Source organism: Schistocerca cancellata, chromosome 3 (genome assembly GCF_023864275.1).
Source record: "Schistocerca cancellata isolate TAMUIC-IGC-003103 chromosome 3, iqSchCanc2.1, whole genome shotgun sequence".
NCBI lineage: Eukaryota > Metazoa > Arthropoda > Insecta > Orthoptera > Acrididae > Schistocerca > Schistocerca cancellata.
Genome location: NC_064628.1, coordinates 740,167,730 through 740,185,364, shown reverse-complemented (window position 1 = coordinate 740,185,364; position 17,635 = coordinate 740,167,730). Strand labels below are relative to the sequence as shown.

At 52.2% G+C, this 17,635-nt stretch overlaps 1 protein-coding gene across 1 annotated transcript in view; it reads right to left on the bottom strand.

The window, feature by feature from the left end:
- Positions 1-1,263: 1,263 nt before the first annotated feature.
- The window catches only part of LOC126176546 (uncharacterized), a 76,623-nt gene continuing 60,251 nt past the window's right edge, over positions 1,264-17,635 (bottom strand). The window contains exon 2 of the mRNA XM_049923703.1: positions 1,264-2,928. Coding sequence (XP_049779660.1) covers positions 1,264-2,928 — 1,665 coding nt within the window. The remainder of the gene's footprint in view (positions 2,929-17,635) is intronic.

The window sequence follows — 17,635 nt, the reverse complement described above, 5'->3', positions numbered from 1 at the left end:
TCCTGTCGAGAGTCTTTATGCTGAAGCTGCCGAGTTACCGTTGACCTACTGGCGCGATGTACTGCTGTGTCGGTATGCCTGCCGGCTGTCGTCTATGCCCGACCGCCCCTCTTACCAGTCCTTCTTCGCCGATTCTCTCGACCGTCAGTACGGGTTGTATGTGTCTGCCCCCCTACCACCTTCAGAGAGGGTGAGAGCCCGACACCACCTTGGCTCCAGGCTCCGGTTCATATTTATCTCGACCTCAGCTCACTCCCGAAGGAGGGTACTCCGGCTGCAGTGTATTGCTCACGGTTTGTCGAACTTCGTGCTCGACTTGCCGGTCACACCTTTATTTACAACGATGGCTCCAAAACTGACGATGGTGTCGGCAGTGCCTTTGTCGTCAGGGCCGCCACCTTTAAATACCGGCTCCTCGACCAATGTTCCAGCTTTACGGCCGAGCTTTTTGCTCTCCATCAGGCCGTTCAGTATGCCTGCTGCCACCGACATTCATCATATGTACTCTGCTCTGACTCACTCAGTGCTCTTCAGAGCCTTGGAGCTCCCTATCTGGTCCATCCCTTGATCCAACGGATACAGCAGTCCCTCCATTCTTTCGCTGATAATGGTGGTTCTGTCAGCTTTCTGTGGGTTCCCGGATATGTAAGAGTGCCTGGGAATGAGGCTGCGGATGCTGCAGCCAAGGCTGCAGTCCTCCTGCCTCGGCCAGCCTCCCATTGTGTCCCGTCATCCGACGTTCATGGAGATGTATGTAAGAGGCTTGTGTCGTTGTGGTGGGATGCTTGGTCATCCCTCCAAGGAAACAAGCTCCGGGCAGTAAAACCGCTCCCAACTGCTTGGACAACATCCTCCCGACCATTTCGGCGCGAGGAGATCCTTCTGACCAGGTTGCGGATTGGGCATTGACGGTTTAGCCACCGCTACCTGCTCTCCGGTGACCCAGGCCCGCAGTGCCCTTGTGGTCAGGCATTAACAGTGCGCCATGTTTTATTGTCGTGTCCCTGTTTTAGTCAATTTCGTGTTGTCCTGTCCCTCCCATCTACTTTACTGGATGTTTTAGCTGATGACGCTCGAGCAGCTGCTCGTATTCTGCGTTTTATAACTTTAACTGGCTTGTACAAAGACATTTAATCTTTTTACTTATTTTGTCTGCATCTGTCAGGTCCTTCTGGCGTCCCCTCCATCCCTTTGAGTTTTACCAGATTCCATGTGCTCTAACAACAGTGAATGGGCGCTAATGACCTCAGTAGTTGAGCGCCCTTAAACCCAACCAAAAAAAAAAATCTTAGCCTCGCCCTCTTCCCCCTCGCCCTCTTCCCCCTCGCCCTCTTCCCCCTCGCCCTCTTCCCCCTCGCCCTCTTCCCCCTCGCCCTCTTCCCCCTCGCCCTCTTCCCCCTCGCCCTCTTCCCCCTCGCCCTCTTCCCCCTCGCCGTCTTCCCCCTCGCCCTCTTCCCCCTCGCCCTCTTCCCCCTCGCCCTCTTCCCCCTCGCCCTCTTCCCCCTCGCCCTCTTCCCCCTCGCCCTCTTCCCCCTCGCCCTCTTCCCCCTCGCCGTCTTCCCCCTCGCCGTCTTCCCCCTCGCCGTCTTCCCCCTCGCCGTCTTCCCCCTCGCCGTCTTCCCCCTCGCCGTCTTCCCCCTCGCCGTCTTCCCCCTCGCCGTCTTCCCCCTCGCCGTCTTCCCCCTCGCCGTCTTCCCCCACGCCGTCTTCCCCCTCGCCGTCTTCCCCCTCGCCGTCTTCCCCCTCGCCGTCTTCCCCCTCGCCGTCTTCCCCCTCGCCGTCTTCCCCCTCGCCGTCTTCCCCCTCGCCGTCTTCCCCCTCGCCGTCTTCCCCCTCGCCGTCTTCCCCCTCGCCGTCTTCCCCCTCGCCGTCTTCCCCCTCGCCGTCTTCCCCCTCGCCGTCTTCCCCCTCGCCGTCTTCCCCCTCGCCGTCTTCCCCCTCGCCGTCTTCCCCCTCGCCGTCTTCCCCCTCGCCGTCTTCCCCCTCGCCGTCTTCCCCCTCGCCGTCTTCCCCCTCGCCGTCTTCCCCCTCGCCGTCTTCCCCCTCGCCGTCTTCCCCCTCGCCGTCTTCCCCCTCGCCGTCTTCCCCCTCGCCGTCTTCCCCCTCGCCGTCTTCCCCCTCGCCGTCTTCCCCCTCGCCGTCTTCCCCCTCGCCGTCTTCCCCCTCGCCGTCTTCCCCCTCGCCGTCTTCCCCCTCGCCGTCTTCCCCCTCGCCGTCTTCCCCCTCGCCGTCTTCCCCCTCGCCGTCTTCCCCCTCGCCGTCTTCCCCCTCGCCGTCTTCCCCCTCGCCGTCTTCCCCCTCGCCGTCTTCCCCCTCGCCGTCTTCCCCCTCGCCGTCTTCCCCCTCGCCGTCTTCCCCCTCGCCGTCTTCCCCCTCGCCGTCTTCCCCCTCGCCGTCTTCCCCCTCGCCGTCTTCCCCCTCGCCGTCTTCCCCCTCGCCGTCTTCCCCCTCGCCGTCTTCCCCCTCGCCGTCTTCCCCCTCGCCGTCTTCCCCCTCGCCGTCTTCCCCCTCGCCGTCTTCCCCCTCGCCGTCTTCCCCCTCGCCGTCTTCCCCCTCGCCGTCTTCCCCCTCGCCGTCTTCCCCCTCGCCGTCTTCCCCCTCGCCGTCTTCCCCCTCGCCGTCTTCCCCCTCGCCGTCTTCCCCCTCGCCGTCTTCCCCCTCGCCGTCTTCCCCCTCGCCGTCTTCCCCCTCGCCGTCTTCCCCCTCGCCGTCTTCCCCCTCGCCGTCTTCCCCCTCGCCGTCTTCCCCCTCGCCGTCTTCCCCCTCGCCGTCTTCCCCCTCGCCGTCTTCCCCCTCGCCGTCTTCCCCCTCGCCGTCTTCCCCCTCGCCGTCTTCCCCCTCGCCGTCTTCCCCCTCGCCGTCTTCCCCCTCGCCGTCTTCCCCCTCGCCGTCTTCCCCCTCGCCGTCTTCCCCCTCGCCGTCTTCCCCCTCGCCGTCTTCCCCCTCGCCGTCTTCCCCCTCGCCGTCTTCCCCCTCGCCGTCTTCCCCCTCGCCCTCTTCCCCCTCGCCCTCTTCCCGGGGTTTGAGACAGTCTGTCCTCTCTCTTCTTTTTCCTCTTTTTCCTTCCTTCCTCCCTCCCTCCCTCCCTCCCTCCCTCCATGCGTTCACACGAGTAGCCGGTGATGGGGTAACGCGTAATTCCCTGCCCTGGGTAGACAAGTAAGGCATGCACGTACCCCCTGGTAAAGGCCAGGCCCAGGGAGGGGTGATTGCCTGAGCTGATACCTTCTGACCATGCCGATTGGTCCCTCCGTCTGTTTCTCGGGAGGTGTGACCTGAGATGTAAACATTCACCTAAGGCGGGAGTGCCCTCTGAGAGGGTCTCCATAAGGAAGGAGCGCGCCATCTGAGACGCTGGCAATCGTGGGGGATTCCTCCGCAATGGATTTCTCTTCTTCTCCTCTCTCGACTTCTGCCCACAAACGGAAACGTGACCAGCCACCAGTGACCAAAGTACTACTGCCTGCCCCACAGTTCCTCGTCGTTTCTCGATCTGAGGACGGAAAGGATTTTTCCTCTGTCAACCCTTTCGTTATCCAGAAGGGCGTAGATGCCATAGCCTGTACTGTTAAGTCTTGTACCAGGTTGCGTAATGGTACCTTGTTACTAGAAACTGAGAGCGCCTTTCAGGCACAGAAACTGCTTCGAGCCACACTCCTGTACACGTTCCCTGTCCGGGTGGAGGCTCACCGAACTTTGAATTCGTCTCGTGGTGTGGTGTATACTCGATCACTCGATGGATTGACTGACAAGGAGATTCAGTCTTTCCTCGCTGAGCAGGGCGTGACGGCTGTCCATAGGGTCATGAAAAAGGTCAACAATGACCTTGTACCGACCCGGACACTTTTCTTGACCTTTGATAGTGTTCAGCTGCCATCGCGCATCAAAGCGGGCTACGAGGTTATTTCTGTTCGCCTCTATGTCCCGACACCTACGCGCTGCTACCAGTGTCAGCGTTTTAATCACACTCGCCAGTCTTGTTCCAATGCGGCTAAATGTGTCACTTGTGGCAGGGATGCCCATGAGGGTGACTGTCCACCTCCGCCTCCTCATTGTGTGAACTGTTAGGGTGACCATGCAGCGTCCTCCCGCGACTGTCCCATCTATAAGGAAGAACGCTGTATCCAAGAAATTCGGGTCAAAGAGAAAGTGTCCACCTCGGCTGCTCGCAAGCTATTTGCTAGTAGGAAGCCCACGCTGCTCCCAGCGGGGAAATACAGTACTGTCCTCGCCTCTCCTCGGACTACCAGGGAGGTGGCAACCCAGGCATGCAATCTGACCTTCAGCATCATGGTCGTCCGTGCGGCCAGTGCTAAGATCGCGCGGTCGACGTCTCCTCTTCCTCCCATCACCCCACAGACACAAGCCCCTTCATCAGCTCCTGCTAAGACGAAGACCCAGAAGTCAGATGCATGGGCCTTCAAGAAGGAACCGTCCCATGCAGGCTTCCTACGTACCTCGACCTCCCAGCCATCGACCAGCGCTTCCACCAAACGACCTTCCAAGAAGGCTCATAGGAAGCACAGTTCTCCGCCACGGTGCATTTCTTCTCCTGCGCCACCCGGCGGTTGCCGCCCCAGGCCGTCATCCGTTTCGCCTGGCCGCACCGCTGGTAGCCGAACATCTGGCCGTTCACCGGCGGAGGAAGCTCCCCCTCCCGGCCATCTTACGAAGATGGCTGATGAACTTATAGAACCAATGGACGATGACAGTCCACCTACTGATAGCGGTGGCAGTGCTCGCTCGAAGCCAGACCCTCAGTGGCCTTCGAGGTGACACCTTCTTTCATCTTCCTTTTCTTCTTACGATGGCACTTATTCACTGGAATATTCGCAGCATTCGCTCCAACCGAGAGGACTTGCAGTTGCTGCTCTGCTTGCACCGTCCGCTTGTCATAGCCCTCCGGGAAACGAAGCTACGCCCATGCGATCACATTGCCTTGGCACACTACACCTCTGTGCGTTTTGACCTACCCCCTGTGGTAGGTATTCCAGCTCATGGAGGGGTTATGTTGCTGGTCCGGGATGATATTTACTACGATCCTATCGCCTTGCACACCGGCCTGCAGGCAGTTGCCATCCGCATTACTCTCCCCACTTTTACATTTTCCATTTGTACCGTTTACACTCCATCGTCGTCTGCCGTTACCAGGGCAGACATGATGCAAATTATTGCTCAGCTACCTGCACCATTTTTGTTAACTGGAGACTTCAATGCCCACCATCCCCTTTGGGGCTCTCCAGCATCCTGCCCGAGGGGCTCCCTGTTAGCAGACCTTTTCAACCAGCTCAATCTTGTCTGCCTCAATACTGGCGCCCCTACTTTTCTTTCGGACACATCTCACACCTATTCCCATTTAGACCTCTCTATATGTACTACCCAACTTGCACGCCGGTTTGAGTGGTATGCACTTTCTGATACATATTCGAGCAACCACTTCCCGTGTGTTATCCATCTCCTGCAGCATACCCCCTCTCCGTGCTCATCTAGTTCGAACATCTCCAAAGCAGACTGGGGGGCTCTTCTCTTCCAGGGTGAACTTTCAGGATCAAACCTTCACAAGCTGCCTTCGTCAGGTCGTACACCTCACGGAAGTCATTCTCACTGCTGCTGAATATTCCTTCCCTCACCCTACTTCTTCTCCACGTCGCGTACCAGTCCCCTGGTGGACCGCAGCATGTAGAGACGCTTTACGTGCTCATCGACGTGCTTTACGCACCTTTAAACGCCACCCTACAGTGGCGAATTGTATCACTTATAAACGATTACGTGCACAGTGCCGTCGTATTATTAAAGAAAACAAGAAAGCCAGCTGGGCTGCTTTCACAAGCACCTTCAACAGTTTTACTCCTTCTGTTGTCTTGGGTAGCCTGCGCCAGCTATCTGGCACTAAGGTCCACTCACCAGTTTCTGGCTTGAGGGTCGCGAATGACGTCCTTGTGGCCCCTGAGGATGTCTCCAATGCCTCCGGCCGCCACAGGGCTCAGTTGTGAGCGTCGCTCTCTTCACCATAGCGATCAATCTAATAATGGATTGCCTCCCAGCTGATGTATCAGGCTCCCTTTTCGTGGACGATTTTGCCATCTATTGCAGCGCGCAGCATACATGTTTCCTGGAGTGCTGTCTTCAGTGTTCTCTTGACCATCTTTACTCCTGGATTGTCGCCAATGGCTTCCGTTTTTCTGCCGAGAAGACGGTCTGTATTAACTTCTGGCGCTACAAAGAGTTTCTCCCACCGGCCTTACGACTCGGTCCTGTTGTTCTCCCATTCGTGGAGACAACAAAATTTTTAGGTCTTACATTTGACAGGAAACTTAGCTGGTCTCCACATGTAATATTTGGCTGCCGGTTTTACCCGTTCTCTAAATGTCCTCCGTGTTCTCAGTGGTATGTCGTGGGGAGCGGATCGAACCGTCCTACTTCGCCTATATCGGCCGATCGTCTGCTCCAAGCTGGATTATGGGAGCTTCGTATACTCCTCTGCACGGCCATCCATCTTACGCCGCCTCAACTCCATACAAGATCGGCGTTTATGTCTTGCGATCGGAGCGTTTTATAGTAGTCCCGTTGAGTCTTCATGCTGAAGCTGGTGAATTGCCACTCACCTACCGGCGCGATATACTGCTTTGTCGGTATGCCTGTCGGCTACTGTCAATGCCCGACCACCCGTCTTATCATTCCTTTTTTGACGACTCTCCCGACCGTCAATACGGGTTGTATGTCTCTGCCCTGCTACCCCCTGGAGTTCGCTTTCGTCGTCTCCTTCAACACCTTAATTTTTCACTCCCTGCAACCTTTCGAGTGGGCAAGAGCCACACGCCACCTTGGCTCCAGGCTCAGGTTCGCGTTCACCTTGACCTCAGCTCGCTCCCAAAGGAGGTTACCCCCGGTTCGGTGTACCACTCCCGTTTTGTCGAACTTCGTTCGAAGTTCATTAATATAACCTTCATTTATACAGATGGCTCTAAGACCAATGACGGGGTCGGGTGTTCCTTTATTGTCGGGGCACAAAGTATAAAATACCGGCTCCATGGCCATTGTTCGGTCTTCACAGCTGAGCTCTTTGCCCTCTACCAGGCTGTTCTTTACATCTGCCACCACCGACATTCTGCTTATGTCATCTGCTCCGATTCCCTGAGCGCCATCCAGAGCCTCAGTGATCCGTATCCGGTTCACCCTTTCGTGCACCGGATCCAACGCTCTCTTCAGCAGCTGGTGGACGACGGTTCTCCGGTTAGCTTTATGTGGGTTCCTGGCCATGTCGGTATCCCTGGGAATGAAGCTGCAGATGCCGCGGCCAAGGCTGCGGTCCCCCAGCCTCAGACAGCTTCTTGTTGTGTCCCTTCGTCAGATTGTAGCAGGGTCATTTGTCGGCGCATTTTATCGCTGTGGCATGCCGATTGGGCCGCACTTACGGACAACAAGCTTTGGGCCTTGAAACCTCTGCCCGCGGCTTGGCCTTCCTCCTCCTGCCCTTCTCGGCGGGAGGAGGTCGCTTTGGCCCGGTTACGAATTGGACACTGCCGGTTCAGCCATCGCCATTTGCTGATGGCTGTGCCGGTGCCGTTCTGCCCATGTGGGCAATTGCTGACGGTCCACCACATTTTAACGTCCTGTCCGGATTTTAACACACTGCGTCTTGATCTTGGCCTGGCATGTACTCTAGATGCCATTTTAGCGGATGACCTCGAGCAGCTGCTCGCGTTCTTCGTTTTATCAACTTGACAAACCTCTCTAAGGACATTTGATTATGCTGTTTTTTTTTTTAATCCTATGCCTGTCAGTCTGTCTTTTATCGTGTTTTCCCTTTTCGTTGCTGTTTTAAACTTGTGCCTCGCGGTGCACTCCTAACGTAGTCTGGGTGCTAATGACCATTGAAATTGTGTGCCCTAAAACCACAAAAAAAAAACCAGTGTTGTACATTGACAGATTTTTGCATCTAGTGCAGCTCCCACTCGGTAGCATCTACTAAGTGCTGACTCCAAGGCACAATCTGATGGGCCTCTGCATGGTCCATCTCCCTTGGCTTCCAGTTCTTTTTTTTGCCGTCGACCCAAAGTACACCCCGATCCAGAGCTTTATTTAGGCGACTAGCTCCTCAATTTTGTAGCACGGTCCCGTTTCTTGCCAGTTTTTTGATAAAAAGGTGGCATAGATACCCCATATTCGCCACTCCATCTACATGCATGCGGAAGCTTAATGTTCTCTGCCTTCTAGCCCATGCATCTTGCGGTGCAGACGATACTACTCTTCTCCATCTTTACTGTGCTCTGGTCTTGTCCGACTAAATTATGTTGGGCAGGTTTATGGCTCAGCAGCTCCTTCCACTCTGAAACTGCCCACCCAGGGGGCTCACCACTCTTTGGCAGGTTTGTGCTTGGCTACCATGGAGCCTGGGCCTTTGGAGTATATTTCCCCTTCCACACTGCATGTCTATCCTTTTGCTATTCTTTATCCCCTCGCTTGGGGAACATGTCTGGTGTTTTATTAGGAATGTTCCTCATTGTCTGTCACTGATATAAGAATAGCCTCACCTCTGCTTTCTGTTCCCTTTTCGACTCTGTTTCCCTTCTACCCTTGTTCCTCCGCTTCGCCGTTTGAGGTTCCTCCTTTTCTGTTCCTCCCTGTGCGCTCCTGAAGGCCAGCCACACGTCTGATTTGCAACAGATGACTTGGTAACACAACTTCCAGCCCTGGGTCGACAGGTAGGGCTTGCATGTACCCACTGGTAAAGGCCAGGGCTGTTGACTGCATTTAACTTTTTATCCGTTGAAACAATATGGTGAAGGCCATTTAATTTTTAGTTTTGGACCTCTGTTTCTGTATGATGTCTTTTGTAGTCGTTTCTCCATGTGCCTATTTCTAGCTGTCTTCTCTTATGTCAATTGGGATTGGTGTATAGTCATTTTTTAACTCCTCTCTGTCTTCATGTTGTATAGCTTTAACTTCGGCACATATGACCCCAGTTGTTTTTGGGCCAAAACAAAACAAAAAACGTCCCCTGCGGGTTTTGGGGTTAGAATAGGCCCATGGTATTCCTGCTTGTCGTAAGAGGCGACTAAAAGGAGTCTAAAGCGTTTCGACTTACAGGTGATGGTCCCCTCTCGGGTTTGACCTCCTTATTTCCAAATTCTTCCGAAGAGCGAGCCAATTGAGGAAGGGTGCCTTACATGGTGCATTGTGTCCATCGTGCAGCTTTCTTGTTGTCGCATTGCCGTCCCCCTCATTCTCCATCTCTTGGGTGAGGATGCATTCCTGGGTGCGATTTCCATGATGCACTGTGCAGTGTTGCTTCTTGCGGAGACAACGACCATGGGCTTCATTGCACCCAACATACAGCACGGTAGCCAGTCCTTTGTGGTGGGGCCGCCATGTACCCTGTTGGTTGTAGCCCCCTGACAACACAGGGATAGCTCTGCTGATGCCTGCGCCGTTAACTCCCCACGTATGCCAAGGAGTAGATGCCTATCTCCCTGGTGCATCGGGACTCCCAGCAATGGCCATCCCGCCAGATGGCCCTTGCTGAGGCTCGGCTGCGCCCGTGGGGAGGGCCCTTCGTCAGAGTGGGTGGCATCAGGGAGGATGACCCGCAATGAAGCATGGTAAATCATCTCTTGCTGGCGGCCAGGCGCTGGCAGTCTCTAAGTATTCTCAGGCTCAATTCAACACTCAGAAATAAGACCCCAAATAGTTCCCCTCCCTGGCCACACTGTGAGAAGTGCATAAGGCTCAGGATGGCAGTGACACTTATTCACCCCGATTCCTAGTTTGTACGAGAGCTGATGGAGTCTTTCATGTCAACAAAGTCTCAGTTCTCCGTGGAGCATTTAGAGGACAAGTTTGGGGAAGTGGAGGGCTTGTCCAAAATGTGCTCTGGGTCAGTACTGATAAAAATGGCATCCTCTGCCCAGCCATGAAGGCTACTTGGTTGTGACAAGTTGGGAGATGTTTCAGTTACCATCACACCCCATAAGAGTTTAATTACAGCCCAGGGTATTATTTTCCATAGGAATCTTCTTTTGCAGTCTGATGACGAGCTGCCCGCAAATTTAGAGCGTTGAGGTGTTCATTTCGTCCGGCTCATTCATCGCTGTGCAAAGGATAATCAGATTGCTACCGGTGCCTTCATCTTGGTCTTCGAGGGTGATATATTTCTGGAAAAGGTCAAGGTGATGGTCTACCGCTGTGATGTCATGCCCTATATTCCTCCCCCAATGCAGTGCTTTAAGTGCTGGAAGGTCGGCTTTATGTCTTCCTACTGTACATCCACCCTCAAACGTCAAGATTGCGGACGCCCATCACATCTCAATACTCCATGTGCCCCGCATCCCATCAGTGTCAACTGTGGAGACCATTCACCTTGCTCGCCAGACTGCAGGATCTTACAGAAAGAGCGGAAAATCATGGAATATAAAACCCTGGACTGACTGACTTATACTGAGGCTAAGAGGAAATATGAATTACTCCATCCTATGTGAATGACTTCCTCAGATGCTGCCGCTACAACCACCATGATAGCCCTGTCAGTTCAACGAATTCCAGTCGGCTAGCCGAGCCATACAACTGCACATGTGCCCTTTCTCATGGGCGGCACTATCCACCCTGTTGCTCCTACACTACCTACCTCGAGAGCAAGACCCCCCTCCTACCCATCAGGGACGTCCGTCCATGCTTCTAATCCAGAGAAGCATCCAACTTCTTCGGCTTCTCTCGCTCACAAGGGGTACCTTGGGTCCCTCCCTTCCCAGGTTTCCACAAGTGGGAAGGATGACGCCCAGCAGTGGCATAAGTGCCCACAAGCAGCTGGTCGTAGGGCTTCACCATCCTCCTCTGTCCTGGAGATAGAATCGGTGAAACCCTCCCAGCCAGTGAAACCGAAGGAGCAGCAATAAAAGTCAAAGAAGACCTCTAAGACGAAGTAACTTGCGGTGGCACCCACCACACCGCAACCTACAAGCTCTGCATCTTAGGGCAACGTGGAGATTCAGGCGTCCGCTGAGGACCTAGGTCTCGCCGGACTGTCACACAATGGATATCACTTGCTCAGGTACTCAATTGGTGGCAGCAGGTGACGCAGTGGCGTAATATGCCTCCTTGGTCCCTTCACGCCTTTCTCGGCCATGGACAATGTTATCCTCCAATGGAACTACAGTGGTTTTTCCACCATCTTACTGAGCTCCGACAACTTCTCAGCCTTCACCTTTTTCTCTGCATTTCTCTTCAGGAAACTTGGTTTCTGGCGATGTGAACCTCCGCCCTCTGTGGCTATCGGGGTTTTAATAGGAACAGGGCAACTTATGAGATGGTATCTGGTGGTGTCTGTATCTACTTCCTTCACTCTGTTTGTAGAGTGTCTGTCCCTCTACAAACACCTTTAGAGGCTGTCGCTGTTTGGGTGTGGACGCCTCAGGCTGTTACTGTCTGCAATCTCTATCTTCCAGCGGATGGTGGTCATCTGCAACATGTCCTGGCTGCGCTGTTAGCCCAATTGCCGCCACCTTTTCTGTTACTGAGCGGCTTCAACGCCCATAACCCTCTGTGGGGTGGATCAGTGGCAACCGGCCAGGGCAGCATCATTGAGCATGTATTGGCACAGCTCAACCTTTCTCTTTTAAATAATGGTGCCTTCACACATTTCAGTGTGGTGCATGGCACGTACTCAGCCATCGACCTTTCGATCTGCAGCCCTAGCATATTACCATTTGTCCAATGGAGTGTGCATGGCGACTTGTGCACTAGTGACCACTTTTCGATCTTTGTCACTGCCACAGCATCACTCTTCTGGGCGCCCCTGCAGATGGTCTATGAATAAGGCTTACTGGGACTTGTTCACTTCCATTGCCACTATTGAGCGTCTTTCCAATGACGCCATTGATGCAGTGGTTCACTCGGTCGCCATTGGCACTGTTACTGCCGCAGAATCCGCCATTCCCTGTTCTTCTGGGTACCCTCGGTGGAGGACTGTGCCTTGGTGGTCGCCCGAGATAGCGGAGGTGGTTAAAGATTGCAGACGGTCACTCCAGCATCACAAGCGGCATCCCTCATTGGAACAACTCATCTCCATTAAACGGTTCTGTGTGTGAGCCTGCCGCCTCATTCGCCAATGCAAGCAGGAGTGCTAGGAAAGGTATGTCTCCACCATTGGCCTTTGTACCTCTCCATTGCAGGTTTGGGCCAAGATTAGGTGACTCTATGGCTATCAGACGCCCGTCAGTGTACCTGTGCTTTCACTGAATGGAGCAGTCTGTGCTGACTCCGATACAATTGCAAACTGCTTAGCGGAGCATTTTGCTCAGATTTCCGCTTCTGTGAATTACCCACTGGCCTTCCACTCCCTGAAAGAGCGGTTGGAACGTCAGAGCCCCTTCATTTCACATGCGCCACCCTGAATCGTACAATACTCCATTCAGTGAGTGGGAATTCAAAGGTGCCCTATCCACTTGCCCCGATACGGCTCCCAGGCCAGATCGCATCCACTGTCAGATACTCAAACACCTCTTGGTGGGCTGCCAGCGACGCCTCCTAGACCTTCTCAACTGTATCTGGGCTGCGAGATAGTTCCCGTCGCAATGGCGGGAAAGTGTCGTAATTCCCGTGTTGAAACCTGGCAAGAACCCACTGGAGGTGGACAGTTACCGCCCCATTAGCCTCACCAATGTTCCTTGCAAGTTGTTCGAACGCATGGTGAACCGGAGGTTGAGTTGGCTACTTGAGTCTTGGGGCCTTTTGGCTCCATTTGAGGGTGGGTTCGATAAGGGCCGCTCTGCCGCCGATAATCTGGTGTGCCTGGAGTCTGCCATCTGTACGGCCTTTGCGCCCCGTCAGCGTCTGGTCGCTGTCTTTTTTTGACGTGCGGAAGGCATACGATAAAACATGGCGACATCACATCCTGTCTACACTTCATGGTTGGGGTCTTCGGGGTCCGCTCCTGATTTTCATACAAAATTTTCTGTCGCTTCGTTCCTTCCATGTGCAAGCTGCGACCTCCCATAGTTCCTTCCGATTTCAGGAGAATGGGGTACCGCAGGGATCTGTCTTAAGTGTCTGCCTCTTTTTTATTGCAATTAATGGGCTCACTGCGGCGGTGGGAACATCTCTCATTTTCCTTGTATGCTGACGACTTCTGCCTATACTATAGCTGCTGAACGGCAGCTGCAGGGCGCTATCCAAAAGGCGCAGTCTTGTCTGTAGTGCATGGCTTCCAGTTTTCGGCTGCCAAGACCTGTGTTACGCATTTCTGCCGGCGACGCACTGTTCATTTTGAGCCACGGCTTTATCTTGATGGCGAACCTCATGCTGTGTGGTGGAGACACATTGGTTTTTGGGATTGGTTTTCAATACCTGGTTGACTTGGCTGCCTCATATTCGGCAGCTTAAACATGCTGGTGGCATCTTAATGCTCTTCGTTGTTTGAGTCACACAGCTGGGGTGCTGATCCCTTCTACAACTGTACCAGGCATTAATTTAGTCCCGTCTAGATTATGGGAGCATTGTGGTTGCTGGACCCCATCCTTCACAATGGGATCTGACTCACCACCAGAGCTTTCCGGACAAGCCCTGTCAATAGCATACTTGTGGAGGCAGGTGTCCCTCCATTGCGATTCCGGGGCCAATGATTACTGGCCACTTATGCTACATAGGTTTGTAGCTTGCCCAGGCATCCCAATTATTATTTCTTGTTACCTCAGTCAGTCGTCTGTCTTTCGGAGCGGCAGCCCCGGTCAGGATGTACAATCGTGGTTCGCGTCAGAGGTCTTCTATCTGGGCTTCAGGTTTTCCATCTTCCACTTCGTTTCCGGGCCCCTCTGCGTATACCCCCATGATGTGTGCCCCACTCATGCCTTTTGCTCGATTTGGCTCAGGTCCCAAAGGACTTACTCCCTCCTGAGGCCATCTGCCGCCACTTTCTTTCAATCTCTGCCGCGTTTCAAGGCTCTGACATTGTCCATACTGACGATTCGATGGTTGCTGGTCATGTCTGTTATGGTCTTACTCTAGGGGGTCATTATGAACAACATTCATTGCCGGCTGGCTGCAGTGTTTTCACTGGCGAGCTGTTTGCCATCTCTCGCGCCCTAGAGTATATCCGCTCCTACTCAGGTGAGTCCTTCGTTATCTGTAGTGACTGCCTGAGTGATTTACGAGCTATCTACCAGGGTTTCCCTCGCTCTCGTGTGGTGATGGCTATCCAGGAGTCCCTCCATACTCTTTCCTGTCTTTGTGTGGACTCTGGGTCATGTCAGCATCCCGGGAAATGAACGTGTTGACAAGCTGGCCAAACAGGCTGTTGGTGCACCAGCCTTGGAGATAGGCCTTTCGGAGAGTTACCTCAGGTCAGTTTTACGGCAGAAGTTACTTCGCACCTGGGTTGAAGAATGGCGCACCCTTCCTTCGCCCAACAAACTTTGGGCCATCAAGGAGGCTACTGGTGTGTGGCGCTCCTCCTTGCAGGTCTCTCGCAAGGACTCTGTTGTCCTCTGCCGGCTGTGCATTGGCCACACCTGGATAACAAACAGCTATTTATTGCGCCATGAGGATCCACTTTTATGTCACTGCGGGTCAGCTTTGACGGTGGTCCACATCTTGTTGGACTGCTCACTTTTAAGTCCACTCAGGCAGACATTGGCACTGCTGATATGCTTCCTGCTCTTTTATCGGATGACGTTGCGATGGCAGATTTAGTTTTGAGTTTTATTCATGCAGGGTTTTTTTATGCTTGATCTAAGTGTTTGTCCTTTCTTTTAGTCTTGCCTTTGGCCTACGATTTTAGACTGGGGTTTTTAGTGCATTTCTTGGCGGTTGGATTTTCCTTCTTTGTTTGTATGGTCGGCCAGTCACTGTCACACTAGGTGTAATTTTAATTCCTTTTGTCTGGTCTGTGTCTCTTCTGTCCTGTCGTAGTCTCTTGTCATCTCCATTGTTTGTTTTTATTCCTTGTGGGGGTTTAAAGTTCATGGAAAAAGAGACCGATGGCCCTAGTAGTCTGGTCCCTTCAGTCCCACAAACCAACCAACCAACCATCCATCCAACCAACCAAAACGAAACAACTAGTTTGAACTTGCTTGCCCTGTTCACCATTGTGGGGTGCATCTGACTTTTGGTGCCTTTCACACTAGGCCTTTGGGCAGTCTCCTCACAGAAGTGCTGATTCCCTGTATACAAATAAAATTGAGGCAACTCCTTGTTTCTTACATAATTGCCATTTGCTAATTCCCTGACCATCCTCTGTATCCTATCCTCTTTCCTGATGAGCGATGTGTCCCTCCTGACGCCTGCCCATGGGTGGGATTGCCAGTTGGCATGCATCTCACATACCTCTGTCGGGATCCCCATCTCTACTCACTGGAATACACCCTGTATCTTTCCTCCTATACCCCCGTCAGATGGTGCCTAGACCATGGATTAGGACCGTTCATTCAAGGGTCCTATGATTCGTCACCCCTATGGTTTTCTGGCTTCTTGTACGTGCCATCCTTGCAGAGTTCCAGGGTGCCACCTTCTTCTCCACTGAAGGTTCTAAGATGATCGATAAGGTGGGATATGCTTTCATGTCTCCTACTGGCTTAGAACACCATTTGCCCTCCAGTTTTTCTCAGACCTCCCCCCACAGTGTTTTAAATTTGTTCAGACTCAATAAGCAGCCTGTAGGTTATTGACAGATACTACTCTTAACTCTTCGGTCACTGCTATTCATGACCTTCTCTCTGTCCTTGGCCATGCTGACATCTCAGTTGTCTTTCTATGGATCCCAAGTCATGTGGGCATCCCAGGGAATGAACTGGCTGACCGTTAGGCTAGAGAAGCAAATACTTACTCCACATTTCCTTTCATGATTCTAGCTGTGGCCGTTGCCCCCTGTCAGACGTCAGTCCTCCCTCGGGCATGGGTGTGTTTGGTGTTGTTAGTGTAAGTTAGTTTGTTAGATTAAGTATTGTGTAAGTTTAGGGACCAATGACCTCAGTAGTTTGGTCCCATAAAACTTAACCACAAATTTCAAATTTTCTAGCTGTGGATATGTGGATCCACATCCGATCTCTCTCTGCCCAAAAATGAAATGACATTTGGTGCACTACTGCTCATAGTAATAAACTCCGTACAATCAAGGAGTCTACTGCAGTTTGGTGCTCTTCTTTCCACTCCTGTCAGGAGTAGTCCACTGTTTTGTGCTGTCTCCACATTCATCATACTAGGCTCACCCATTGTTTCCTCCTACATAAGGAACCACCCCCACTGTGTGGTTGTGGAGCAAGACTGACACTATCCCACATATTGGAGGAATGTTCACTTCTTTTTGCCATTTGTGCTAAGTATAGTCCTCCTGATTCCTTAAATTTAATATTAGCAGACAGATTTCCATATGGTTGAACTGGACCTCAGTTTTCTCAATGGAAGTGTTTTATTTCCATATGAAAGGTTTTACTTTACTCTTGGAGCAGGAGCAGGGGCAGGGTGGTTGTGGTTGGGACCTCTCTTCCAGTCTTCTCAGTCTGGGACTCATGATCATTCCCCCATGGAAAGACCCCCTTTTTTGCAGTTTTCAGATTTGGTCTCACCTATTACGCCTTTTATTGTGTGTGTTTTAACTTCTTTATTTTATAATTTGACTCCCCTGACTGGATCCGTCCACTTTTAGCAGACCTTCTTTCTTCTGTGACTACCTTCGGAATTGCAGAACTGATGACTTCAGTGTTTGGTCCCATAAAACCTTTTCAACTAATCAAGCTCCAAATAATTCAGTTTTGGCTTCGGAGCTCTTGGAGTAATTTAAACTGATTAAAGTGATGTATCATGCTGTATTTTGATATTAGCAGAGTTAATGCATTTGTTGAACCAATTTCCATAAAATTTATGTTGTTTAACACCGAACTTCTTAATTCTTCCCATTGCTTAAGTGGAATAAAAACTCATGCACACAATTACTTTGATGTAAACAAAATATTCGTGCCAAAACAATAAAAAACAATGACTAAACTCTTTGTATAAACAAAAGATAAGCAACTCTAAAGCTTTTGCAGATTAGCCAAATTAAGGGACTAAAATTATAAAAACGAAACAAATGAGAGCAAAACTTTATTTTTAACACAGCTGACTGTCTGCCATGTGGATGTTGCGGTGCATGCAACCACTTTTAAATTCCTCTCATTTTGCTACCTACTGTGGTGTTTTCCTGGGAGTGAACTTTCTTTTTCAAAAAACTGCACAGAATTTTTTAAGACAATTTAAATATCGATTTTTTTGACTGTTATTCATGTAAAAGTCCCCTTAATTCTGTAATTGATATTTGTGACTCAAGGGAACTGACAGAAATGAACATCCCAAGTGCTAAAAGAATTGTACAGCACATTAGCTTACATTGCATGTTTCAGAATTAGAATTGTTCAATTTTGTGCACCCATCAAGAGCTCAGCATTTGTTTGCTGGGTGCAGGCTTGTCAACCCTGGGGATCCTGAGCTGGGGACTGGTAAGCACCACCAGTCTCTTGTCACAGTAAGCTCTGGGCATGCTTCCATGACCACCACATGGATCAGTGGTGGAATGTCGTGTGTTTCAGGGAATGGGGATCTTGGCTTGACAGCCCAGATCGAGAGGATGGGATGAACCTCTCTAATAAAATAAAAAAATAATAAAAAATAA